Here is a 25,934-nt window from a genome sequence, read left to right on the forward strand (position 1 = left end):
GCTTTAGCCTTTTTAAGTCAGCCTTAGCATCAACTAATCATTAACTCCAGAATTGTATCATCTACTATCTTCAAACTTGATGGTATCCTGCATAATAGGCATTGGCTCATCACCTTGGCTTCTTGGATTTTCTAAAAAGGAAAGCAGTGAACAAAGTTACTGTGGCACTGCAAAGATTGCTTCAGGCCATTTTCGTTTATTAGTCAAGATTTTGATTTTTTTTACAGTTAAAATCAGTCAGGTAACTGCACTGATGTATTGTAAAACCAAAACACATTACAAGTTGATACTGGCTTTACCTGTAATATTTTTCTGATGGTGAAGTAAACGATATTTGTTGTTGATTTCTGTCTCCAGTAACAATCTTTTCCAATGCCAGTTCATAGGTGGAACGCAAGCTTTCAACATGTCCGTTCATTCTCCTGGATGCAACTGTAACATTTTCTGGAATGTTCAGTCACATAAGTCACCTTTTTATCCTGTCAGTCCTTTTATTAATACATTAATGTGCATGGCATATTGACTTGTCCCAGTTGTGTCCTCTACATATTGTATTTGCATCTCATTCCCAATATATGCAGTCAGAACAATGGACAAGTATAATGGTGGCGCAAAGCTTCCCATCACACAGTTGTGCACCACTAGAATTGTAGGCTATCAGTATAAAACATGCATTTTAACTGGAACATGTTGACATCCCTCATCAGGGAACTCCTGTTTGCTGACGATGCTGTAGTAACATCCCACACAGAAGAGTGTCTGCAGAGACTCATCGACAGGATTGCGGCTGCCTGCAACGAATTTAGCCTAACCGTCAGCCTCAAGAAAACGAACATCATGGGACAGGACGTCAGAAATGCTCCACCCATCTGTATCGTCGACCATGCTCTGGAAGTGGTTCAAGGGTTCACCTACCTTGGCTCAACTATCACCTGTCTCTCGATGCAGAAATTAACAAGCACATGGGAAAGATGTCTGCTGCTGTCCAGACTGGCCAAGAGAGTGGGAAAATGGCGCACTGACACGGAACACAAAAGGTCCGAGTGTATCAAACCTGTGTCCTCAGTACCTTGCTCTATGGCAGCGAGGCCTGGACAACGTATGTCAGCCAAGAGTGACATCTCAATTCATTCCATCTTCGCTGCCTCCGGAGAATTCTTGGCATCAGGTGGCAGGACCGTATCTCCAGCACAGAAGTCCTCGAGGCGGCCAACATCCCCAGCATATACACCCTACTGAGCCAGCGGTGCTTGAGATGGCTTGGCCATGTGAGCCGCATGGAAGATAGCAGGATCCCCAAGGACACATTGTACAGAGAGCTCGCCACTGGTATCAGACCCACCGGCCGTCCATGTCTCCGCTTTAAAGACGTCTGCATTCGCAACATGAAGTCCTGTGACACTGTTCACAAGTCGTGGGAGTCAGTTGCCAGTGATCGCCAGAGCTGGCGGACAGCCATAAAGGCGGGGCTAAAGTGTGGCGAGTCGAAGAGACTTAGCTTTTGGCAGGAAAAAAGACAGAAGCGAAAGGGGAGAGCCCACTGTGTAACAGCCCGACAACCAATTTTATCTGCAGCACCTGTGGAAGAGTCTGTCACTCTAGAATTGGCCTTTATAGCCACTCCAGGCGCTGCTTCACAAACCACTGACCACCTCCAGGCGCTTACCCATTGTCTCTCAAGACAAGGAGGCCAAAGAAGAAGTTAATAGAAAAGCAATGTAACAGGTGGGTACATCTCTAACTCTTTCCAGTTGACGAAAGATCAGCGAACTGAAATATTAACTGTTTCTCTCGCCACAGATATTGCCAGACCTGCTGAGTATTGCCAACATTTTCTGTTTCTAATTCAAATTTCCAGCATCCACAGTGTTTTTTTTTAAACTATATGCTTATCTAACTATGGCATTAATACATCTGTCACTTTTCGGGTGCTACCGGGGGCCTTTACATAACTCCCATTACATTCTTAAATCCTTTTCTACTCCTTAATTCTACCCATAAAGCCCCCACTGCCTGCTTATCTTTCATTAGATCACCTCCTATCCTTAAAGTGATTTCATCTTGAATCATTAAGGCTACTTTATCCCTTCTGCCATTTTTCCTTATTCTTCCTGTAGACCTGGCTTATTCAGTTCTCAAACTTGCAGCCATGTCTCCGTAATGGTTACCATGTCGTACCCTCCAAGTTGAATTTGCGCCTGCATTTCATTCAATTTGGTCTTTATTCTCCATACAGTTATATAAAGAAAGCTTATTTGGGTCACACACACTAACCTGTCCTTCTGCTCTAACGTTTTACTCACACACTTCTTAGTACACTCTCCTGATTTAATGTTTTTACATCTTTTAGTTTTTCCTTCACCAGTCGTGCCAAAAACACAATTTATAACTATTACTCGACTCTCTTCCTTTTCAATTGTTTTTAAATTATTTATACTACTTTTTCCACTTGAACCCTCCTGTCATTTACTAGTTTAAAGTCCTTGTGACCACCCTATTTTTCTTAACTGCTGGGTCTCAGCCTGGTTCAGGTGGAGCTCGTCCAAACTGTACAGTTCCTTCCTGTCCCAGTACTGGTGCCAGTGTCCCATCAAACAATACCCCTCTTTCCCACACCATAGGGGTTGTCCTGAAAGTCTTCCAAAGTTGCTGCGGCTTTTCCACTGCAATTATGGAGTGAAAGCACAACCATCCCACCCACGTGCTTAGCACATGCTTAAGGTGATATTTTTGTGCAATGTCCAAAATGCAGATTGTGCCCAACAGCACAGTTTCCTTTCAGCCTCATAAGATCATAAGAAATAGCAGCAGGAGGAGGCCTTTCAGCCCCTTGAGCCTGCTCCACCATTCAATAAGATCATGGCTGGTCTGACTGTGGCCTTAACTCCACTTTCCTGCCTGCCCACCCACCACACCCCCTACCCCCAAATAACCCTAGACACTGTTGGAGTACTGCACTGTCAGAGGTGCTTGTCTTTCAGATGAGACTTTAAACTGAGGACTTGCCTACCTCTTCAGTGGATGCAAATGATTCCATGGAACTTTGGTGAAGAGAAGTAGGAAGTTCTCTCAACCTTCCTTTCTCAACTAATGCCACCAAATATAAACTAAACTGGTCATTTATCACATTGTTGTTTGTGGGACCTTAAGGTATGCAAATTGGCTCCCGTATTTGTCTATATAACAGTGAGGACACTTCAAAAAGTAATTCCTCGGCTGTGAAGCATATTATGATGTTTTTGGGATGCTATGCATCAAGATCTACATTGTATTTGCTTTTCGCCATCTATATTTGTAATTTTACTTCCTAATTAGATATTTCTTACTCATGTCAAAACATGGTAACTGACACAGCTTCTACAAATTTATTTGAAATCATGCATGATATGTAATCAACAATATGAAACGACCATCAACAAGACAATCATGTACTGGGATTTAGCTCAAGATGATTTTACTATCAACAAAATCAAGTTATTTTAGTCTTGTATAAAGATCATTGATGAGACCACAGTTGGAATATCATGTTCAGTCTTGGGCAGTCCATCTTCAAAAAATATACTGATACATTGTAGAAGTCTGAAGCAGAATGCAATGGGCAACAAACATTTTTTTCATCATTTCAAGGATATTTGTGAAACAAACCTTTTTTTCCAGCCATTTTTTTTAGTGTTTGAGTGGCAAGAGCCACAAGGATTATTTCAGAACTTAGCACTCACACTCACAGAACATGTTTCATTACAGAAAAAACATTTGAGAGAAGACATGATCTGAATTCAAAATGCCCATTATTACCCATCCCTAATTTTCTAAAAAGGTGGTGGTGGATCTTCCTGAACAACTGAAGGGCAGTTTGATACAACTGAGTGGCTTAGTAGGCTATTTCAAAACAACCACATAGAGAAATAGGTATGGCAGGTCTCCTTCTCTGAAGAACATTAGTCAACTAGAAAGTTTTTATGACAATCTGACAGTTTCATAGCCATTATGAATCTTTTATACTTAGGGGCTAGGCAGTGAATAAATATTGGAACATATGGGCTAATCAACCTCAAAAAATTATGACTAAGAGACTCTCATTGAGCTATACAAATCAGTAAAGAATGTACAGAAGATAAAGCTGGAGTAGTACTTTAAGTTAAATTGTGTCTGTAGAACAAGGGAATAAATAAGTCATGTAGGTAGGTAGTGAAGATAAAAATCCTAAAATTATTTAAGCAGACAATAAAAAGGGGACCTTTTCCCCCCAAATTCCTTATTTGTATCTATCTTGTGACACTGATCTTGTGAAACCAGCTTTATATTCAGTGGAGTGAGTCCAAAATAATCCTGCCTATCACATGCTAAACACATTCTACCATCCATTTCACCTTTGCTTTGAGATGGATTTACAAATGGAAACATAGGAAGACAATTCAGCCTGGATTCCCTGCCGGCAGCATCTTGGACTGGGCTCATAGAGCCCCATATCAGGGTCTGCATGACCCAAGTAAAACCACAAAGAACTTCTAACCATGCCTAGGCCTGTTACCAGTATGACAATCTGCAAAAGCTAGTTTTTCCTTCAAAATCAAATTTAGATTACTCAAAAATTTATATCAAATTGAAGCTCGCAAATTGACTGTTCACCTATGCACCAAGACCAGAAGCTCAAAACTGGCTCAAATTACTTAGAAAACTCAATATAATTCATCAAGACTAAATTGGCAAAAGTAAGACAAAAAAAATACAATGTTCCTAAATCTATGTTGCTGAAAGAAATTTGTGTTCTATGCCTATGATGATATGTCTTTACACTAAGGTTTGGTGGTGAAACATCATTGATGCCATGTACTAGTGTAACAAGCATAAAATATCTTTAAAGGCACAATGTTTTTCCATGTCTTGACACATGCTCATTCCAGTGAATCCACTGGTGCAAGGGCAATAACAGAAATAAAATCAAATTTAAATTATTTTATTTTAAATAATTATTATAAATGCATAGGTCACTTTGTTCAACACCATTAGATCACATGAGTTCTCTTTTGCCATTCTCTGCAAACATTTCTTTTGGTCAGCGGGATATCTGACATAAACAGAAATCCACAGTGTTTAAGAGTCTCCAAAGTAAGGCCAGGATTTTACCAGCCCCTGGAAGTCGGGCTGAGAAACCGGTAAAATTGTGGGGAGTCAGATTGGATCAGGGCACTTTACCAATGGCAGGGCCTGAAGCGGAGGGGCTTCCTGCTCCAAGTAGGCGCAATTAAAGGCCCAACTGGGGGCCATTTGACGGTGCCTTTGGCATTTTGCCAATGGCAGGGCAACCCCCACCCCCAGACACTGCATGGGGAGGCGGCCAGTTAAATTGGAATGGGCCTCCCAACAACAACTTGGAGGAGAGGGAGGGGGCGGTGGGAAGGTTCTATGGATCAAAGAAGGGGTCACGGGCAGGGAAGGTAGCATGCTGCTTAGTTTCCCTGGAGAGGCATCCCCTCAGACATTGAGGCCCTTTTTAATTTTTTTTTTAAATTACCTGCTGTAGGCGCCAGGTCTCCTGCATTACTCAGCAACGACCACCTCTCCCAAGAATTAGGAGGCTGCCTGTAGTACATTTGCCGAGCAGGTCCTGCTACTGGCAAGTACGGGCTCAGAATCCACTTTTTACCCCGACATCAGGTTCCCGACACTCCTCATAGAATTCAGCCCAAAGTGACTGAGCAGTCCACATCTGGTGTGCAGATTTTCCTCTTAAGGGTACACCATACTTATGTATGCCTAGAGGATTTAGGTGGAGGTTGGCAACAACAACTTGCATTTATATTGCACCTTTAACATTATAAAATGTCCCAAGGCACTTCACAGGGAAGTAAATTTGACACCAAGCCACATAAGGCGATATTAGGCTTGGACAAATGGGTAGTTTTTAAAGGAGCATTGTCATGCAGACCCCCACCTGCCAAGAATGAGGCATATTAATATTGTCATATGAACATTGATTTTAAACTGTTGCTGGAGTGAAGAAATAACTTGTTAAAGAGACCAGACATTTGGGCTGGAAGGACATTTGCATTCTCAGAGAAAGTCCTTGGAGAGACAAAAGAATTACTCACTGATTCAATTAACAGAGATTGGGCTGGGTAATAATCCACATCTTGTCAGGGTAAGAGGTAACAGCCCTACACCCCCACCGAGTGCTCAGAAATCCACAAACGCAGGACTGGTTAAACCAGCTGGTCAGAAGACTAACCTGCTGATCCAGGCTTTTTGAACTAGAGAAAGGACAGTTTGAATTGAGACCAGAGTTGGCAACTGAAGCTGGAACAAGGAAGCCTCTCTCCTGGTTGTCTCTCTTTCGTTTCTCCCAAGCCACCGGACCCACGGAAGACACGTAAACCTCAAGAGAGAAAAGACTGCGAAATCGAAACAAGTTGAAGCATGCAATGGGCCCCAACGAACTGCAGGTCTTACCGGCAACCAAAGACCCCACCATTGAACTTAAAGGACAGTAATTATAACCCAGCTATTGCCTCAAACAGCTCCCTTTATTCTTTTCTACTTTTTCTGTCTCTACCTGTGTGTGTCTTTATTGCGTCTGCATGCTAATGTGGTTGTGTCGCATATTCATAGTCGTTAACCGGATTAGAGTTTAAGAATAATAAACTTCCACCTTTCTTGTTTAAAATCTAAGGAAACCTGTCTGATTTCTTTGCCTTACAATTGGAGCAGTGAACAAGGAGCTAAAAGCATGGTGTTTCTGGAATTAAGCCCCATTATGGTTAAACCAGGCAAAGGCTGAGAGGGAACCCTTAGACCCCTTCTCACCTGGTTGAAACAGAAATTTGGGGGTTAGCGTCCTGGATGTGACCTGCAGACAAATGACGAAATTGGAAGTAGGAAGTCAAATTGATCCCAAACAAAAGAGATAAGATTTCAATACAGGTTTTCTTGTGGTTGTGTGTACCAGAATACTAACATGTCTGCAACTGAAGCCAGTAGCTCTCCAAGCCAGAGTGAAGTAACTTGGGATAAGTTAAAAGCATTGTCAATGGAGGAGTTCAGGAAAATGGCTGAGCAGTGTGGGATCACTGTACATGGCTAGGAGGTCTGAACTCCTACGGCTAGTGACCAACCATTTTTCCCTTGAATCTGAAGAAGCAGAAACAGGGTTAGAAATAGACTCTGACAGGGTATTGCTTGCAAAGATACAATTGGAACAGAGGAAACTTGAATTTGAGGAAAGAGAGAGGAGAGAGAAAAAGAAAGTGAGTGACAGGAGAAAGAAAGACAAACAACCTTTCAGAAAGAATTGAAGAGAGAGAAGGCGGCTTGACTTAACTAGGGGGCGACAGAGTAACCCCAGTGACAGCATGGCCAATATGGAGGAGCATAATTCAGGGCTGGGTACAGAACTGTTAAAACTCTCCCAATTGATCCCAAAATTGAATGAGGGAGATGTGGAAGCGTTTTTTGTGTCTTTTGAAAAACTGGCAAGGCAGTTAAAGTGCCCAGCTGAGGCTTGGACTCTGCTGTTACCGAGCAAATTAGTAAGAAAAACCCATGAGGTTTAATCCATGTTGCCAGCTGAGAGTTCATCAAATTATGAACTGACAAAAAATGCTATCCTCGAGGCATATGAATTAGTACCAGAAGCCTAGCACCAAAAGTTTAGAACCCTCAAGAAGGGAGCTGATGAAACTTATTTGGCATTTGAAAGAAGTAAGCAGCTGGCTTTTGACCAGTGGCTGAGAGCCCTTAAAATACAGCTCAGCTATAAAAATCTCAGAAGTAATTTTGCTAGAGGAATTTAAAAACTCTCTCCCGCTCTCCATAAAGACACATGGAGAGGAACGGAAAGCTCAGAGCCTGACAGGCAGCAGTCCTGGCTGATGAGTTTGCTTTCATTTATAACCTTCCTAATCACCCATTCGAATCCGAAAAGGACAAAGGGTGGAAAGGTGATAGAAGTCCGAGCAGTTCTGGGAGGGAAAGAAAAGCAGGAGAAAGAGGTTTTATCAGGGTTTTGTGTCTGAGGGAAAGTAACCCCATACCCCTCGAGTGGGGCAAGCAAGCCCATAGTAATTCTCAGGGACACAAGGGCCACTTGATCCCTTTTACTGGGAAAAGGCCTGACCTTACCCCCAGAGAGTGCAGTACACACCAGAATGGTGGCGAATGGTATTGGAGGGTAGTGTGTGCTTGTACCTTTACACTGGGTGCACTTGGTGCGCGACCTAGTTTCGGGACCAGTAACCGTAGGGATTGTCCCTAGTTTGCCTGTAGACAGGGTTGACCTGCTCCGAGGTATTGATCTGGTGGGGACGAAGGTGGTAGCTTCCCAAGTAGAGAAAGAAAGACCGCAGGAGGTCAGAGAGACAGGGCAGTGGCAGGAGACGGTCCCCTGCAGTTTCCCTGAATGTGTAATGAATGAGGCCATGATCAAACCAGATCCCCTATAGGAGAATGAATTGGCGCTAGAGGCAGATCACCATGAGGTCTGCCTGTCCGAGACTTTCTTTGGAAAGTTAGAAGATCCCGGGAATGAGTTAAATGGATCTTCCCTAGCTGAGGCTCAGCGAGCTGACCCAGTATTGAAAGAAATAAAAACAAGAAATACTGGAAATACTCAGCAGATCTGGCAGCATCTGTGGAGAGAGAAGCAGAGTTAATGTTTCAGGTCAGTGACCCTTCATCAGAACTGTGGAAGGCTATTGGGGGGTAGGTTTCAGAACCAGTATTGAGAGAGTTAGTACAGACTGCCCAGTCTGAAATTGAAGCAGAGGGAGTCCCTGATTGCTACTATTTAAAGAATGAGGTGCTGATGAGGAAATGGAGTTCTCCTCAAAGACCTGAGAGCAAGGAGTGGACTGTGGTTCACCAGTTAGTGGTGCCATAGAGGTAGCGGAAATAGTAAGAATGACCCATGAAGTTACAGTGGCTGCACATACTGGTATACGAAAAACCAAAACCCGCATAAGACAGAAGTTTGACTGGCCAGAACTCCTCAAATACATGGTGGAGTACTGTAGGAGTTGCCACATGTGCCAGGTTGAGGGGAAACCCCAGCCTACAATTAAATCTGCACCCCTAAGTCCTGTATCTGTGTTTGGAGGACTCTCCAGCAGAGGGCTGGTGAACTGTAAGGGACCCCTGCTGAGAAAAAAAGGGGACAGGCAGGCACAAGGCTGGCAACAGGTTAGAAAGGAACAGGGAAAAAAGGGCCAAGAGGACAGGTTCAAGAAAGTAACATTTTCACATCCTTTAAAAAGTACCTGGATGAGCACTTGGCATGTCATAACATTCAAGGCTATGGGCCAAGTGGGATTAGGGAGATAGGTCAGGTGTCTTTAATGCATCGGTGCAGACGCGATGGGCCAAAGGGCCTCTTCTGCACTGTATTATTCTGTGATCCTGTGAAGTCTGGGAGAAATCCCAAATGGAAACCCCTACTGTCTGGTCAGCCAACCCCGAAATATTTGAAAAGGTTAGACCCCATATACTCCTATGTAAATACAGACACCAGATGCACCCCACCAGAGTGACTAACAGCATTTACAGGAACGTCCTCAAGAGGGCAGAGAAACGTGAAGGTGATGCCTCACCTAGTCAAAGTCTGCAGGATAGTGCAGCAGAATCTGGACAAATATCTGCAAGCAGGAGTGTCCCAGAGAACAAAGGGAAGATTAGCAAAGAATCCACCCCCACAGTCAGGAAAATAGGGAACCAACCATCCCCTAAGGTGAAAAGTCCTTGCATGACTCAGCAAAGCACTGAAAGAGTGTTCAAAGTGGAAGCGCCCACTGCCGCTGCCCCTGAACAGAACCCCAACCTATGGCTAATTAAATCCAACACTCCCCCTGCAGACCTCAACAAGAACAGAGACCGTAGGCAGTCATGGAAATGTGTAAACTGAAAAAACTTTCCCTAAAACCAAATGTTTATTGGGATGCCAATAAGGGCCGTTTAAAGCAGCACTGCTACCAAGAAAAGACAGCCCTTCAAGCCTGCTCCTCCATTCAATAAGTTCATGGCAGAACTGATTACTCCACATTTCTACCAACCCCCGATAAACTTCCACCCCCTTGCTCATCAAGAATCTACCTACCTCTGCCTTAAAAATATTCAAAGACTCTGCTTCCGCCGCATTTTGAGGAAGAGAATTCCAAAGACTCACAACCTTCTGAGAGAAAAAATTACTTCTCATATGTCTTAAATGGGCGACCCCTTATTTTTGAACAGTGACCCATAGTTCTAGATTCTCCCACAAGGGGAAACATCCTTTCCACTTCCACCCTATCAAGACCCCTCAGGATCTTATATGTTTCAATCAAGTCGCCTCCAACTCTTCTAAATTCCAGCGGATACAAGCCTAGCCTGTCCAATCTTTCCTCGTAAGACAGCCTGCCCATTCCAGGTATTAGTCTAGTAAACCTTCTCTGTACTGTCTCCAACGTATTTACATCCTTCCTTAAATAAGGAGACCAGTACTGTACATAGTACTCCAGATGTGATCTCACCAATGCCCTGTATAGGTGAAGCATAACCTCCCTACTTATGTATTCAATTCCCCTCACGATAAATGATAACATTTTGTTAGCTTTCCTAATTACGTGCTGTACCTGCATACCAACCTTTTGCGATTCATGCACCAGTATACCCAGATCCCTCTGAATTTCAGAGCTCTGCAATCTCTCACCATTTAGATAATATGCTTCTTTTTTATTCTTCCGGCCAAAGTGGACAATTTTACACTTTCCCACCGTGGAATCCCCCTGCTCAGCATAGAGGGGAAAGTCTTTGTTCGAGTCGTTTTAAACAGGCTCCAGAAGCTGGCTGAGCGTGTCTACCCTGAGGCACAGTGTGGCTTTCAAGCAGAGAGATACACCATTGGCATGCTGTTCTCCCTTCGCCAGCTACAGGAGAAATGCCGCGAACAACAGATGCCCCTCTACGTTGCTTTCATAGAACTCATCAAAGCCTCTGACCTCGTCAGCAGGCATGGTCTCTTCAGACGACTAGTAAAGATCGGATGTCCACCAAAGCTACTAAGTATCATCACCTCATTCCATGACAATATGAAAGGCACAATTCAGCATAGCAGTGCCTCATCAGATCCCTTTCCTATCCTGAGTGGCATGAAACAGGGCTGTGTTCTCACACCTACACTGTTTGGGATCTTCTTCTCCCTGCTGCTCTCACATGCATTCAAGTCTTCAGAAGAAGGAATTTTCCTCCACACAAGATCAGGTGGCAGGTTTAGTTTAGAGATACAGCACTGAAACAGGCCCTTCGGCCTACCGTGTCTGTGCCGATCATCAACCACCCATTTATACTAATCCTACACTAATTCCATATTCCTACCACATCCCCACCTGTCCCTATATTTCCCTACCACCTACCTATACTAGGGGCAATTTATAATGGTCAATTTACCTATCAACCTGCAAGTCTTTGGCATGAGGGAGGAAACCGGAGCACCCGGAGGAAACCCACGCAGACACAGGGAGAACTTGCAAACTCCACACAGGCAGTACCCAGAATTGAACCCGGGTTGCTGGAGCTGTGAGGCTGCGGTGCTAACCACTGCGCCACTGTGCCGCCCGTCTAAGAGCGAAGACCAAAGTATGGAAAGTCCTCATCAGGGAACTCCTCTTTGCTGACGATGCTGCATTAACATCTCACACTGAACAGTGTCTGCAGAGACTCATTGACAGGTTTGCGGCTGCCTGCAACGAATTTGGCCTAACCATCAGCCTCAAGAAAACGAACATCATGGGACAGGACGTCAGAAATGCTCCACCCATCAATATCGGCGCTCATGCTCTGGAAATAGTTTAAGAGTTCACCTACCTAGGCTCAACTATCACCAGTAACCTGTCTCTCGATGCAGAAATCAACAAGCGCATGGGAAAGGCGTCCGCTGCTATGTCCAGACTGGCCAAGAGAGTGTGGGAAAATGGCGCACTGACACGGAGCACAAAAGTCCGAGTGTATAAAGTCTGTGTCCTCAGTACCTTGCTCTATGGCAGCGAGACCTGGACAACGTACCTCAGCCAAGAGCGACGTCTCAATTCATTCCATCTTTGCTGCCTCTGGACAATCCTTGGCATCAGGTGGCAGGACCGTATCTCCAACGCAGAAGTCCTCGAGGCAGCCAACATCCCCAGCATATACACCCTACTGAGCCAGTGACGCTTGAGATGGCTTGGCCATGTGAGCCACATGGAAGATGGCAGGATCCCCAAGGACACATTGTACAGCGAGCTCGTCACTGGTATCAGACTCACCCGCCGTCCATACCTCCGCTTTAAAGATGTCTGCAAACGTGACATGAAGTCCTGTGACATTGACCACAAGTCGTGGGAGTCAGTTGCCAGTGATCGCCAGAGCTGGCGGACAGCCATAAAGGCGGGGCTGAAGAGTGGCGAGTCGAAGAAACTTAGCTGTTGGCAGGAAAAAAGACAGAAGCGCAAGGAGAGAGCCTACTGTGTAACAGCCCCGACGAACCATTCTATCTGCAGTGCTAGTGGAAGAGTCTGCCACTCTAGAATTGGCCTTTATAGCCACTCCAGGCGCAGCTTCACAAACCACTGACCACCTCGAGGCGCTTACCCACTGTCTCTCAAGACAAGGAGGCCAAAGAAGAAGAATTCCATTTGCCAGGTGTTTGCCCACTCACTTAACCTATCCAAAGCCCTTTGTAGCCTCCTTATGTCATCTTCACAAGTTACTTTCCTACCTATCTTTGTGTCATCAGCAAATTTAGCAACCACACCTTCACAGTCCCTTCATCTAAGTCATTTATTGAAATCGTAAAAAGTTGAGGCCCCAGCACAGATCCTTGTGGCACACCACTCATGACATCTTGCCAACCAGAAAATAACCCATTTATGCCTACTCTCTGTTTCCTGTTAGCTGGCCAATCTTCTATCCATGCCAATATATTACCCCCCTACACCATGAGCTTTTATTTTCTGCAATAACCTTTGATGTGGCACCTTATCAAATGCCTTCTGGAAATCTAAGTACCATACATCCACCGGTTCCCCTTTATTCACAGCACATGTAACTCCCTCAACGAACTGTGCATGTGTGTTTTCCTGTCCTCATCTTCTCTCTAGTCCCTTTTAATAAAATGCTCTTTTTAAAAAATCACATTTCATTCCACTGGATGTGGAGTTGTCATGCAGACCTCCACCTGCCAAGAATGAGGCACATTAAATTTTCATTATATGAACATAGAAGCTGGAACAAGGAAGCCTCTCTCCTGGCTGTCTCTCTTTCGCCTTCTCCCAAGCCACCGGACCCACGGAAGACACGTAAAGCACAAGAGAGAAAAGACTCAGACATCGAAACAAGTTGAAGTGTGCACTGGGCCCCGACAAATTACAGGACTTACCAGCAATCAAAGTCTCCACATTGAACTTAAAGGACTGTAATTATAACCCAGCTATTGCCTCAAACTTTTCCCCTTTATTCTTTTCTACTTTTTCTGTCTTTATCTGCGTGTGTGTTTATTGTGTATGCATGCTAGCATGGTCGCGTCGCATATTCATAGTCGTTAACCGGATTAGGGTTCAAGATTAATAAACTTCCACCTTTCTTGTTTAAATCTAAGGAAACCTGTCTGATTTCTTTGCCTTACAATTGGAGCAGTGAACAAGGATTCACTGAGGTGGAGCTAAAAACAGAGTTTCTAAAATTAAACCTTGTTACGGTTAAACCAGTCAAGCGCTGAGAGGGAACCCCTAGACCCCTTCTCACCTGGTTGTAACAAGCATCTTGAAGGAAGAGTAAAGAGGCAGAGTGGATTAGGGAGGGAATTCTAAAGCTTTGGGTCAAGGCAGCTGACAGCATGACTGCCAATGGTAGAGCAATTAAAATAGGGGATGCTCAAGAGTAGGAATGGTAGGAGCGCAGAGATCTTGGAGAATTGTAGGGCTGGAGTGGGTTACAAAGATCAGGATGGGGTGAGGCTTTGGTGGGATTTGAAAAGAAGAATGGGAATTTTAAAATTGAGGTGTTGCCAGACCGAGAGTCAACGTAGGTCAGTAAGCACGAGCGATGGGTGAGAAAGACTTGGTGCGATTTAGGATGAGCTCAAGTTTATGGAGGATGGAAGTTGAGAGGCTGGCCAGGAGAGCATTAGAATAATCAAGTCTCAGGGTAACAAAGACATGGATGAGGGCTTCAGCAGTAGATGAGCGATAGCAAGGTTGGAATCAGGTGATATTACACAGAGGTGGAAATAGGTAGTCTTGGTGATGGCGTGGATATGTGGTCATAACCTCATCACGGGGTCAAATACAGCACCAATGTTACAAATAGTCTAGAACAGCCTCAGACAGTTGCCAGGGAGAGAAATGGAATTGGTAGTTAGGGAACAGAGTTTGCAGTGGGAACCAAAGATAATGCTCTGATCTTCCCAATGCTTAGTTGGAGGAAATTTCTCTTCATCCAGCAAAAGCAATATATTTGGGATCTGCAGTGTGCAAAATACGCTCAGAAATTCAACTAGCTAAAATCACATAGCTTACCAGGACAATTGCTGGAGGGTTGCAATACTTGTCCAACCAGGACTACCCTACATACAGGATTGTGTAGAGTGGAGTGGTTATGTTTAGTTTATGTTTTAGTTACCAGCCCGCCCCCACCTCGCAATCTTCACCTCCCCCACCCCCTCCCTCTACCCCTCCCCCTTGCATCCCCTCCTCCCACCGGCACCATCCTACACCTGTGTAGGGGCCCCAACAACCCCACTGCCTTGTGGGCGTCTCGGGAGAGACCAAGGCTAAGGGAGTAAACCCTAACAGATAATCCGGAGCGGAACCCCGTAGGCGGTCATGTGTCACCTTTGGCATGTTTCCGGCAGTTCCTGCAGCCATACTGGTGCCAAATGTCATGTCCTGCACTCCTTTGGACCCCACCAGAAAGGCCGAGAGGGGGGTTTTGACGACTGGGCAACTCTCAACCTCCATAAATTTGCCCAGGCATGCGCCATGGAGAGGTCACTCCATAGTTGCCTCACAGCGACTAAAACAACACGGAAGGCAGCAGTTACGGGTTATAAGTCCAGATAAATTGGCGTAGAAACTGGGCGCCACGGGTTGCCTTTGTCGGTGGGAGAGGTCATTGCACCTCACTGGATAGCTACCGCCCGCCTCAAACCGGGCAGCCCCCGGTCAATAAGGTTCTGTCCCGCCACAGTCTGCCTGCTTCAATGGGTGCTTGGAGCTCAGGGTCATTGCCCGAAAGGTGGACTGATACACCGCACCAAACAACATGAAAAAAGGAAAGAAGGTACCAGCCCTTCGCTTTGCAAGCTGGAACGTCAGAACTGTGTGTCCTGGCCTGTCGGAAGACCTTACACAAATCAACGATTCTCGGAAGACCGCCATCATTAACAACGAGCTCAGTAGATTCAATGTGGACATTGCAGCACTTCAGGAGACTCGCCTCCCCGCAAGTGGCTCTCTAGCAGAGCAAGACTACTTCTTCTGGCAGGGCAGGGATCCTGAAGAACCAAGACAGCATGGAGTGGGCTTCGCCATCAGAAACTCCTTGCTCAGCATGATAGAGCCTCCCTCAAATGGCTCGGAACGCATACTGTCCATCCGACTGCTCACCACCTCTGGTCCAGTACACCTACTCAGCATCTATGCTCCAACACTCTGCTCCCCGCCTGAAGCTAAAGACCAGTTCTATGAACAACTCCATAACATCATTAGCAGCATCCGCAACACCGAACACCTATTCCTGCTGGGGGACTTTAATGCCAGGGTTGGGGCCGACCATGACTCATGGCCCTCCTGCCTTGGGCGCTATGGCGTTGGAAGGATGAATGAGAATGGGCAGAGACTGCTTGAGTTGTGTACCTATCATAACCTCTGCATCACCAACTCGTTCTTTCACACTAAACCCTGTCACCAGGTTTCATGGAGGCACCCAAGATCGCGTCGTTGGCACCAGCTAGACCTCATTGTCACAAGGCGAGCCGCCTTAAACAGTGTTCAAATCACACGCAGCTTCCACAGTGCGGACTGCGACACCGACCACTCCCTGGTGTGCAGCAAGGTTAGACTCAGACCAAAGAAGTTGCATCATTCCAAGCAGAAGGGCCACCCGCGCATCAACACGAGCAGAATTTCTCACCCACAGCTGTTACAAAAATTTCTAAATTCACTTGTAACAGCCCTTCAAAACAATCCCACAGGGGATGCTGAGACCAAGTGGGCCCACATCAGAGACGCCATCTGAGTCAGCTTTGACCACCTACGGCAAAAGTGCGAAGAGAAATGCAGACTGGTTTCAATCTCATAATGAAGAGCTGGAACCTGTCACAGCCGCTAAGCGCATTGCACTGTTGAACTACAAGAAAGCCCCCAGCGATTTAACATCCGCAGCACTTAAAGCAGCCAGAAGTACTGCACAAAGAACAGCTAGGCGTTGCGCAAACGACTACTGGCAACACCTATGCAGTCATATTCAGCTGGCCTCAGACACCGGAAACATCAAAGGAATGTATGATGGCATGAAGAGAGCTCTTGGGCCAACCATCAAGAAGATCGCCCCCCTCAAATCTAAATCGGGGGACATAATCACTGACCAACGCAAACAGATGGACCGCTGGGTTGAGCACTACCTAGAACTGTACTCCAGGGAGAATGATGTCACTGAAACTGCCCTCAATGCAGCCCAGCCTCTACCAGTCATGGATGAGCTGGACATACAGCCAACCAAATCGGAACTCAGTGATGCCATTGATTCTCTAGCCAGCGGAAAAGCCCCTGGGAAGGACAGCATTACCCCTGAAATAATCAAGAGTGCCAAGCCTGCTATACTCTCAGCACTACATGAACTGCTATGCCTGTGCTGGGACGAGGGAGCAGTACCCCAGGACATGCGCGATGCCAATATCATCACCCTCTATAAAAACAAAGGTGACCGCGGTGACTGCAACAACTACCGTGGAATCTCCCTGCTCAGCATAGTGGGGAAAGTCTTTGCTCGAGTCGCTCTGAACAGGCTCCAGAAGCTGGCCGAGCGCGTCTACCCTGAGGCACAGTGTGGCTTTCGTGCAGAGAGATCGACCATTGACATGCTGTTCTCCCTTTGTCAGATACAGGAGAAATACCGTGAACAACAGATGCCCCTTCTACATTGCTTTCATTGATCTCACCAAAGCCTTTGACCTCGTCAGCAGACGTGGTCTCTTCAGACTACTAGAAAAGATCGGATGTCCACCAAAGCTACTAAGTATCATCACCTCATTCCATGACAATATGAAAGGCACAATTCAACATGGTGGCTCCTCATCAGAGCCCTTTCCTATCCTGAGTGGTGTGAAACAGGGCTGTGTTCTCGCACCCACACCTTTTGGGATTTTCTTCTCCCTGCTGCTTTCACATGCGTTCAAATCCTCTGAAGAAGGAATTTTCCTCCACACAAGATCAGGGGGCAGGTTGTTCAACCTTGCCCGTCTAAGAGCGAAGTCCAAAGTACGGAAAGTCCTCATCAGAGAACTCCTCTTTGCTGACGATGCTGCTTTAACATCTCACACTGAAGAGTGCCTGCAGAGTCTCATCGACAGGTTTGCGGCTGCCTGCAATGAATTTGGCCTAACCATCAGCCTCAAGAAAACGAACATCATGGGACAGGATGTCAGAAATGCTCCATCCATCAATATTGGCGACCACACTCTGGAAGTGGTTCAAGAGTTCACCTACCTAGGCTCAACTATCACCAGTAACCTGTCTCTCGATGCAGAAATCAACAAGCGCATGGGTAAGGCTTCCACTGCTATGTCCAGACTGGCCAAGAGAGTGTGGGAAAATGGCGCACTGACACGGAACACAAAAGTCCGAGTGTATCAGGCCTGTGTCCTCAGTACCTTGCTCTACGGCAGCGAGGCCTGGACAACGTATGCCAGCCAAGAGCGACGTCTCAATTCATTCCAACTTCGCTGCCTTCGGAGAATACTTGGCATCAGGTGGCAGGACTGTATCTCCAACACAGAAGTCCTTGAAGCGGCCAACACCCCCAGCTTATACACACTACTGAGTCAGCGGCGCTTGAGATGGCTTGGCCATGTGAGCCGCATGGAAGATGGCAGGATCCCCAAAGACACATTGTACAGCGAGCTCGCCACTGGTATCAGACCCACCGGCCGTCCATGTCTCCGCTATAAAGACGTCTGCAAACGCGACATGAAATCGTGTGACATTGATCACAAGTCGTGGGAGTCAGTTGCCAGCATTCGCCAGAGCTGGCGGGCAGCCATAAAGACAGGGCTAAATTGTGGCGAGTCGAAGAGACTTAGTAGTTGGCAGGAAAAAAGACAGAGGCGCAAGGGGAGAGCCAACTGTGCAACAGCCCCGACAAACAAATTTCTCTGCAGCACCTGTGGAAGAGCCTGTCACTCCAGAACTGGCCTTTATAGCCACTCCAGGCGCAGCTTCACAAACCACTGACCACCTCCAGGCGCGTATCCATTGTCTCTCGAGATAAGGAGGCCCAAAAGAAAAGAATGTTTTAGTTTAGAGATACAGCACTCAAACAGGCCCTTCGGCCCACCGAGTCTGTGCCGACCATCAACCACCCATTTATACTAACCCTACACTAATCCCATATTCCTATCACATCCCCACCCGTCCCTATATTTCCGTACTACCTACCTATACTAGGGGCAATTTATAACGGCCAATTTACCTACCAACCTGCAAGTCTTTGGCTTGTGGGAGGAAACCGGAGCACCCGGAGAAAACCCACGCAGACACAGGGAGAACTTGCAAACTCCACACAGGCAGTACCCAGAATTGAACCCGGGTCGCTGGAGCTGTGAGGCTGCAGTGCTAACCACTGCGCCACTATGCCGCCCAGGTTCCATTGGTCACCCTGGTTGTCTGGCCAATCAGCAACAAGACAGGGCAGGTTCGCAGTGCCTCGAGTCATGAACTGTCATGGAGAGTTAACTTGGTTTTAAATTTAATCGCTGAACATATCTTTTCTCGAAAGGATTCTTACTTGCCTTCCCACAAGGATTGTAGAATCATTTTCCAGCCACAACTTGCTAAAAAAAAAATGTAAAATTCCTCAGTGGAAATAAACTATTAAAAGTTTGAGGCCTTTTCAGATCCAGATGTTAATGTGGTTGCATGCAAATCACAGAAATTGTGTGAATACTTTGATGACACCATTAAAAGATGAACATATTCATAATACAATTGCAATCACATTCAGAAAGGAAATGGCTTTTGTTTAAATTCCTCATCAAACAGCCTGCTGAGACTGTCTTGGTTTACAAAGAATGGTGCATTGCAGAGTACTGGAGGGCTGATGCTGCCTGTGAAACCAAACTCTGGATTGAGTTATTGCTTTTAGAAAGAGATAATTAGAAAAAGAAAAAAATAGTACAGTCTATAAATTACTTACAAGACCTTCAGGGAACGTAATCCATGCTTTGTCCTAAAGAGGTCCCTTTGTATCGCATACACCTTGTTGTTGCTGATATCACTTTTAAAAGAAAGGATGCATTTTAATATGTAGTCTTTTGTATCAAACTATGGTTTAATTTATTTTTAGTTTAATTAAACTTACATAAGTTCAATTTCTGGAGTAGGCTGGAACATATAATCTGCAATAAACCTAATCTGATTGTAAGATAAAAACCTGTGATATAAAAAAAAGAACATGAAGGAATATACAGTTTCATAAAACAGGTGGGCTTTAGCCCACTGAATAAATAGAACATACCAAGAGCAAAAAACATGATTAGCATTTAAACAGTTCAAACGCACAACAGGAGTTTTTTTTATTCATTCATGGGATGTGGGTGTCGCTGGCTGGGCCTGCATTTAGTGCCCATCCTAATTGCCCTTGAGAAGGCGGTGGGGAGCTGCCTTCTTGTACTGCTGCAGTCCATGTGGGGTAGTTACACCCACAGTGCTGTTAGGAATGGAGTTCCAGGATTGTGACCCAGCGACAATGAAGGAATGGTGATATAGTTCCAAATTAGGATGGCGCGTGGCTTGGAGGGGAACTTGCAGCTGGAGGTGTCCCCATGCATCTGCTGCCCTTGTCCTTCTCAGTGGCAGAGATCACGGGTTTGGAAGGTGCGGTCGAAGAACTTTTGGTGCGTTACGACAGTGCATCTTATAGACGGTACACACTGCTGCCACTGTGCGTTGGTGGTAGAGGGAGTGAATGCTTGTGGATGAGGTACCAATCAAGTGGGCTGCTTAGTCCTAGTTTGAAGAATATGAATGGTCGAGATCTATTTCTTTTACATTCGAAGCAATTCAAAAATTTAGAGACAAATAATAAGTGGCTCAGAAATAAATATTTCACACAGGCCTAAATTTTACGAGCGCGCCACAAATTGCGGTGGTGGCTCGCCCGCGCAGATCGCCCATTGCTAAGCCCCCATGATATTTTGCACAGGGCTCATTAAAATTGGAGGGGGCAGAGTAGCCGCCCCCAATGACGTAAAGGGGGTGGCCGCTCCATCTCCGGCAATGGCATCCGACACCACCGCGCAGGCACCTGCACCATTTTTAAAGCGCTTCAGGCCCTTCCAGCAATTAAATTTTTTTAAATAGAACAGTACCTTTACTTTAAATGAAAGCTGTCAATTAAACATCAAGGACCCTCTTCCACCCCCACAATGATCAAACAATATATTTATTTCCCTCCCCGCCCCGAAAAACTATTTTTGCCGGTACCGACCTTTCACCCCCAAACTTTATCATCTTTGCCCTTCAATCCCTTACCACCATCCTCTCAGCCAATGGAAACAGTTTTCCCCACTCCCCTCCCACCCTGAAAATTTTACTCCACCCCCTCCCCACCAGCAGTTGGAATATCGGCATGGGACAGTCGTCGCTACCAGGTAAGTAATTATTCTTTAATTGTAATATAATTTGCACATTCAAATGAAGGTTCCGCCACCAAATGGCCGGAGGGCCTAACCACCACTGGTTAAATGCAGCAGGGCCTTCCTGGCAGCAGGGGTCGTGGCAGGCCTCTCATGGAAGAATTTTCTGGGGCCCCCCCGGCCCGACGTTGGAGGGCTAATAAAATTCCGCCCACAGTATGGGCTGTATATGAAGGAGAGAGCAACAATCATAGGAGGAGTCTTTTTAATCAGTTAATTTATAAATGATAATGTTATCTATCTTCTGAATTCACTTGTCTTTATACATAAAAGAGGGTCAACAAAACAACATCGTATATAATCAAGTATGGTGATATCTGTAAGTGAGGTGAGAGGTGAATTTTCAAATTTGTTTGGATTTGGAACAGTCGTCACTCAGTTGGTAGCACCTATGTCTCTGACTCAGAAGGTCTTGGCGTCCAGTCCCATTCTAAAGACTTAAGCACAAAAATCTCAGCTGACACTCCATGCAGTACTGAGGAAGTGTTGCATTGTCAGAAGTGCTGACTTTTGGATGAGATATTAAACCAAAGCCCCCTCCTCTCTCGGGTGGATGTAAATGATCTCATGACATTATTTTTGAAGACCATGGGAGTTATCCTGTGTTCCGGCCAATACTTATCCCTCAATCAACTTCACTAAAAACAGATTACCTGTTCATTGTCACTAGCTTTTTTGTGGGAGCTTGCTGTGTGCAATTTGGCAACCACATTTCCTATAATACAACAGTGACTAAACTTTAAAAGTACTGGCTGTAAAGCACTATGGGATGTCCTGAGGTTTTGATAGGCACGATAAAAATGCAAGTCAACCTTGCTACTTGTTAAAGTGAAGCTGTGTTTAGTGTGAACTACTGCTTGAAGAACACAAATTCCTCTAAATGGGTACACCTTGAGGTCAATTCGAGACTGAGGTTGTGATGGAAAATTTCTCCAGTTCTAGCTGCTGTAAACCCCCTTGGAGAGACCAAATTATCAAGGTCACATGCGGGCCCCCACCTGCCAAGAATGAGGCACGTTAATGTCGCCACAAGAATGGTTACTGGAGTAAAGAAAGAATTTATTAAAAAACCCACAATGGACCCCTGACTGGAAAAACATTTTTGCATATTTAGACAGTGCTTAAAAGGACAAAGGACCATTCCCCGACACATTCAATGCACAATGGACTTCTGATTACCAGACGTTGAGGGTGGAGGAACTCGCATTCCAGGTTGACTGCTAAGATGGCCAAATATATAAATAGACATGGTCACACCAGCTAGTCACATGACTAACCTGCTGGGCTAATGAGTTTTTTCTGAATTTGAACTTGTCAGAGTTTTGAACTGGCAGAAAGATGTTTTTGCTCCTGGAGTGAAAAGACCTCTCATGGCTGGCTCGCCACAGCCTCTCCTGTCTACTTCCATCTCTTTCTGATGGAACTGAAACCCACTGAAGATACATGAACCCCAAGAGAGAAAAGTCTCCAACAGTGAACAAGGTTGAAGAAGAATACTGGGCCCCAACGAACAGCAAGATGAACCTAGAAAAGGACTCTACAGCGAGCTCAAAGCACAGTAACAAAAAAATCCTCCTCAGAGATTGCCTCAAACTGTTCCACTTTATCTTTTCTTCTGCACTTTTCTGTCTCTATTTACATGTGCTTATCGCGTATGCATGCTAGCGTGGGGCGAGATATATATCCATAGGCGTTAACCGAATTAGAGTTTGCAGTTGAAGTTTAATTAAAATTTCACCTTTTTTCTTTAAACCTAGGAAAGCCTGTGTGTGCTCATTTCTTTGCCTGGTAATTGGAAAGCAGTGAACAAGAATTCACTGAGGGAGAGTTCAAAACATGGTGTGTTTAAAATCAAACCCGGTTATATAAGACCAGATGAAAGCAGAGAGCAACCCCTAGACACCTTTCTCACCTGGTCGTAACACTATCAACAAATTATGGGCTATCTAAATCTTTTTTACATGATTTTTTGGTCACGTAAATATATTTACAAAGCAATCAGACTTGGCAGATGCAATATTTTCAAGTGACAGGCACACTCGACATAAAATATATTTTTAAGGCAGAGGTAGATAGATTCTTGATAAGCAAGGGGGTAGGCGGGAATGTGGAGTCGAGGCTACAAACAGATTAGCCATAATCTTATTGAATGGAACAGCAGGCTCGAGGGGCCGAGTAGACTACTCCTGTTTCTAATTTGTATGTTTATATGTTCGCATTTCACCCTGTAGCAACAGAAAATCTATTACTGAGAGACAAAAACAATACATTCAATTGAGGACTGCAGTGGAGGAACACCTTCTCCCAGATTGGTCTCATGAACTAAGTTTTCCACAGGTCACACTAAGCCTTGTAACCAGCCTTTGCCATGGTCTTGCCCTACCCTTGTTGATTGATAGATATGACAGATATGAGAGGGAAAAATATGTAGAAAATATAAATACATTGTTCACCCTTGTCTCTCTCCCAGATTCTTCTCTTCTCTCCTCCATCACTGCAGTGTACCTCCTCATCCTGTTGGAAAAGCCTTGCGCCTTCCCTTAAAATAGTGCATTTCTCCATGCTCTCTCTCAACCTATACCATCAAAAGGCTCTTTTCGCTTTGAAACAAGTCTTCCTCTATTCCCTTCTCTTCCTCTCACTCAGTGGGGTTGCTCTCCCATTCTGTTACCATCAACAGTGTCTTTTACATTCCAAAAGGGCCATTAGTGCCTCCTGCTTTGACTCGTCCGGTATGCTTTCAAACACATTCTTTGACCATGCTTTCATACAACACAACCCAAAACATTTCTTGTTCTGTTTTGTCCTTTGTAAAGATCTCCTCACACACATAAGAAGCAGTATAGAACTGCAGGTTATTGTCAGCAACGTGCATCTCCCAATCGCCCTCCCTTTAACAAATCTCTCCCACCGTAACAGCATCTACCTCCTGTCACTCTCCCTTCATCAACAGGGCCTTCCTTCTTCAACTTTAAAAAAACAAATACATGCATCCCTTCTTCACATTTTGAATTTACCCATATTTGCAATTAAATCATTGAAATATGCAGAAGTATTTGCATTAATACACAACTTCCGAAATGGTCATTTGAATTTCTATATTATGAAGCCGAAAGGTGATGATCAAATTAAATCCTGAACCTGAAGAATATTGTTTTAAAAAGGGGCTGATTATTTTCATGAATAATTCTAAAACTTGTTACGACCGAAGCAGGAGGAGTGCACTGTTTATTCCAGGCCCACTTCTCCACAGGTCACAACACATATTTAAATTCTCCCACTTACCTGATAGAGTATATAATTGACTGTGTTTTTCCCAGAATAAAACACACCAACCAGGTTTCTTTAATAAACAACAAAATTATCAGTTTATTACAAAACCAGATTTTTTTTTATTCATTCAGGGATGTGGGTGTCGCTGGCAAGGCCAGTATTTATTGCCCATCCCTTATTGCCCTCGAGAAGGTGGTGGTGAGCTGCCTTCTTGAACTGCTGCAGTCCATGTACGGTAGCTACACCCACAGTGCTGTTAGGAAGGGAGTTCCAGGATTTTGACCCAGCGACAGTGAAGGAACGGTGATATAGTTCCAAGTCAGGATGGTGTGTGACTTGGAGGGGAACTTGCAGGTGGTGGTGTTCCCATGCATTTGCTGCCCTTGTCCTTCTAGTTGGTAGAGGTCACGTGTTTGGAAGGTGCTGTCTAATGAGCCTTGGTGCATTGCTGCAGTGCATCTTGTAGATGGTACACACTGCTGCCACTGTGCGTCGGTGGTGGAGGTAGTGGATGTTTGTAGATGGGGTGCCAATCAAGCGGGCTGCTTTGTCCTGGATGGTGTCGAGCTTCTTGAGTGTTGTTGGAGCTACACCCATCCAAGCAAGTGGAGAGTATTCCATCACACTCCTGACTTGTGCCTTGTAGATGGTGGACAGGCTTTGGGGAGTCAGGAGGCAAGTTACTCGCCTCAGGATTCCTAGCCTCTTGTAGCCACGGTATTTATATGGCTACTCCAGTTTAGTTTTCTGGTCAATGGTAGCCCCTAAGATGTTGATAGTGGGGGATTCAGCGATGGTAATGCCATTGAATGTCATGGGGAGATGGTTAGATTCTCTCTTGTTGGAGATGGTCATTGCCTGGCACTTGTGTGGCGCAAATGTTACTTGCCACTTATCAGCCCAAGCCTGGATATTGTCCAGGTCTTGCTGCATTTTACATGGACTGCTTCAGTATCTGAGGAGTCACGAATGGTGCTGAACATTGTGCAATCATCAGCAAACATCCCCACTTCTGACCTTATGAATGAAGGAAGGTCATTGATGAAGCAGCTGAAGATGGCTGGGCCTAGGACACTACCCTGAGGAACTCCTGCAGTGATGTCCTGGAGCTCAGATGATTGACCTCCAACAACTACAACCATCTTCCTTTGCGCTAGGTATGACTCCAGCCAGCAGAGGGTTTTCCCCTGATTCCCATTGACCTCAGTTTTGCTAGGGCTCGTTGATGCCATACTCGGTCAAATGCTGCCTTAATGTCAAGGGCAGTCACTCTCACCTCACCTCTTGAGTTCAGCTCTTTTGTCCATGTTTGAACCAAGGCTGTAATGAGGTCAGGAGCTGAGTGGCCCTGGCAGAACCCAAACTGAGTGTCACTGAGCAGGTTATTGCTAAGCAAGTGCTGCTTGATGGCACTGTTGATGACACCTTCCATCACTTTACTGATGATTGAGAGTAGGTTGATGGGGCGGTAATTGGCCGGGTTGGACTTGTCCTGCTTTTTGTGTACAGGACATACCTGGGCAATTTTCCACATTGCAGGGTAGATGCCAGTGTTGCAGCTGTACTGGAATATCTTGGCTAGGGGCGCAGCAAGTTCTGGAGCACAGGTCTTCAGTACTATTGCCAGAACATTGTCAGGGCCCATAGCTTTTGCAGTATCCAGTGCCTTCAGTCGTTTCTGATATCATGCGGAGTGAATCGAATTGGCTGAAGTCTGGCATCTGTGATGCTGGGGACTTCAGGAGGAGGC

The 25,934-nt window shown here is 45.4% G+C and overlaps 1 protein-coding gene across 4 annotated transcripts in view; it reads right to left on the minus strand.

The window, feature by feature from the left end:
• LOC137349404 (toll-like receptor 3) overlaps positions 1 to 25,934 on the minus strand; it is a 179,221-nt gene that overhangs the window by 96,370 nt on the left and 56,917 nt on the right. For all 4 annotated transcript variants that reach the window (XM_068014936.1, XM_068014925.1, XM_068014932.1 and 1 more), the window contains 2 exons: positions 19,576 to 19,647; positions 19,411 to 19,491 (listed from right to left, as the gene is read on the minus strand). In XM_068014936.1, the coding sequence (XP_067871037.1) occupies positions 19,411 to 19,491; positions 19,576 to 19,647 (153 nt within the window). The remainder of the gene's footprint in view (positions 1 to 19,410; positions 19,492 to 19,575; positions 19,648 to 25,934) is intronic.

The sequence above is a fragment of the Heterodontus francisci genome, chromosome 2 (genome assembly GCF_036365525.1).
Source record: "Heterodontus francisci isolate sHetFra1 chromosome 2, sHetFra1.hap1, whole genome shotgun sequence".
NCBI lineage: Eukaryota > Metazoa > Chordata > Chondrichthyes > Heterodontiformes > Heterodontidae > Heterodontus > Heterodontus francisci.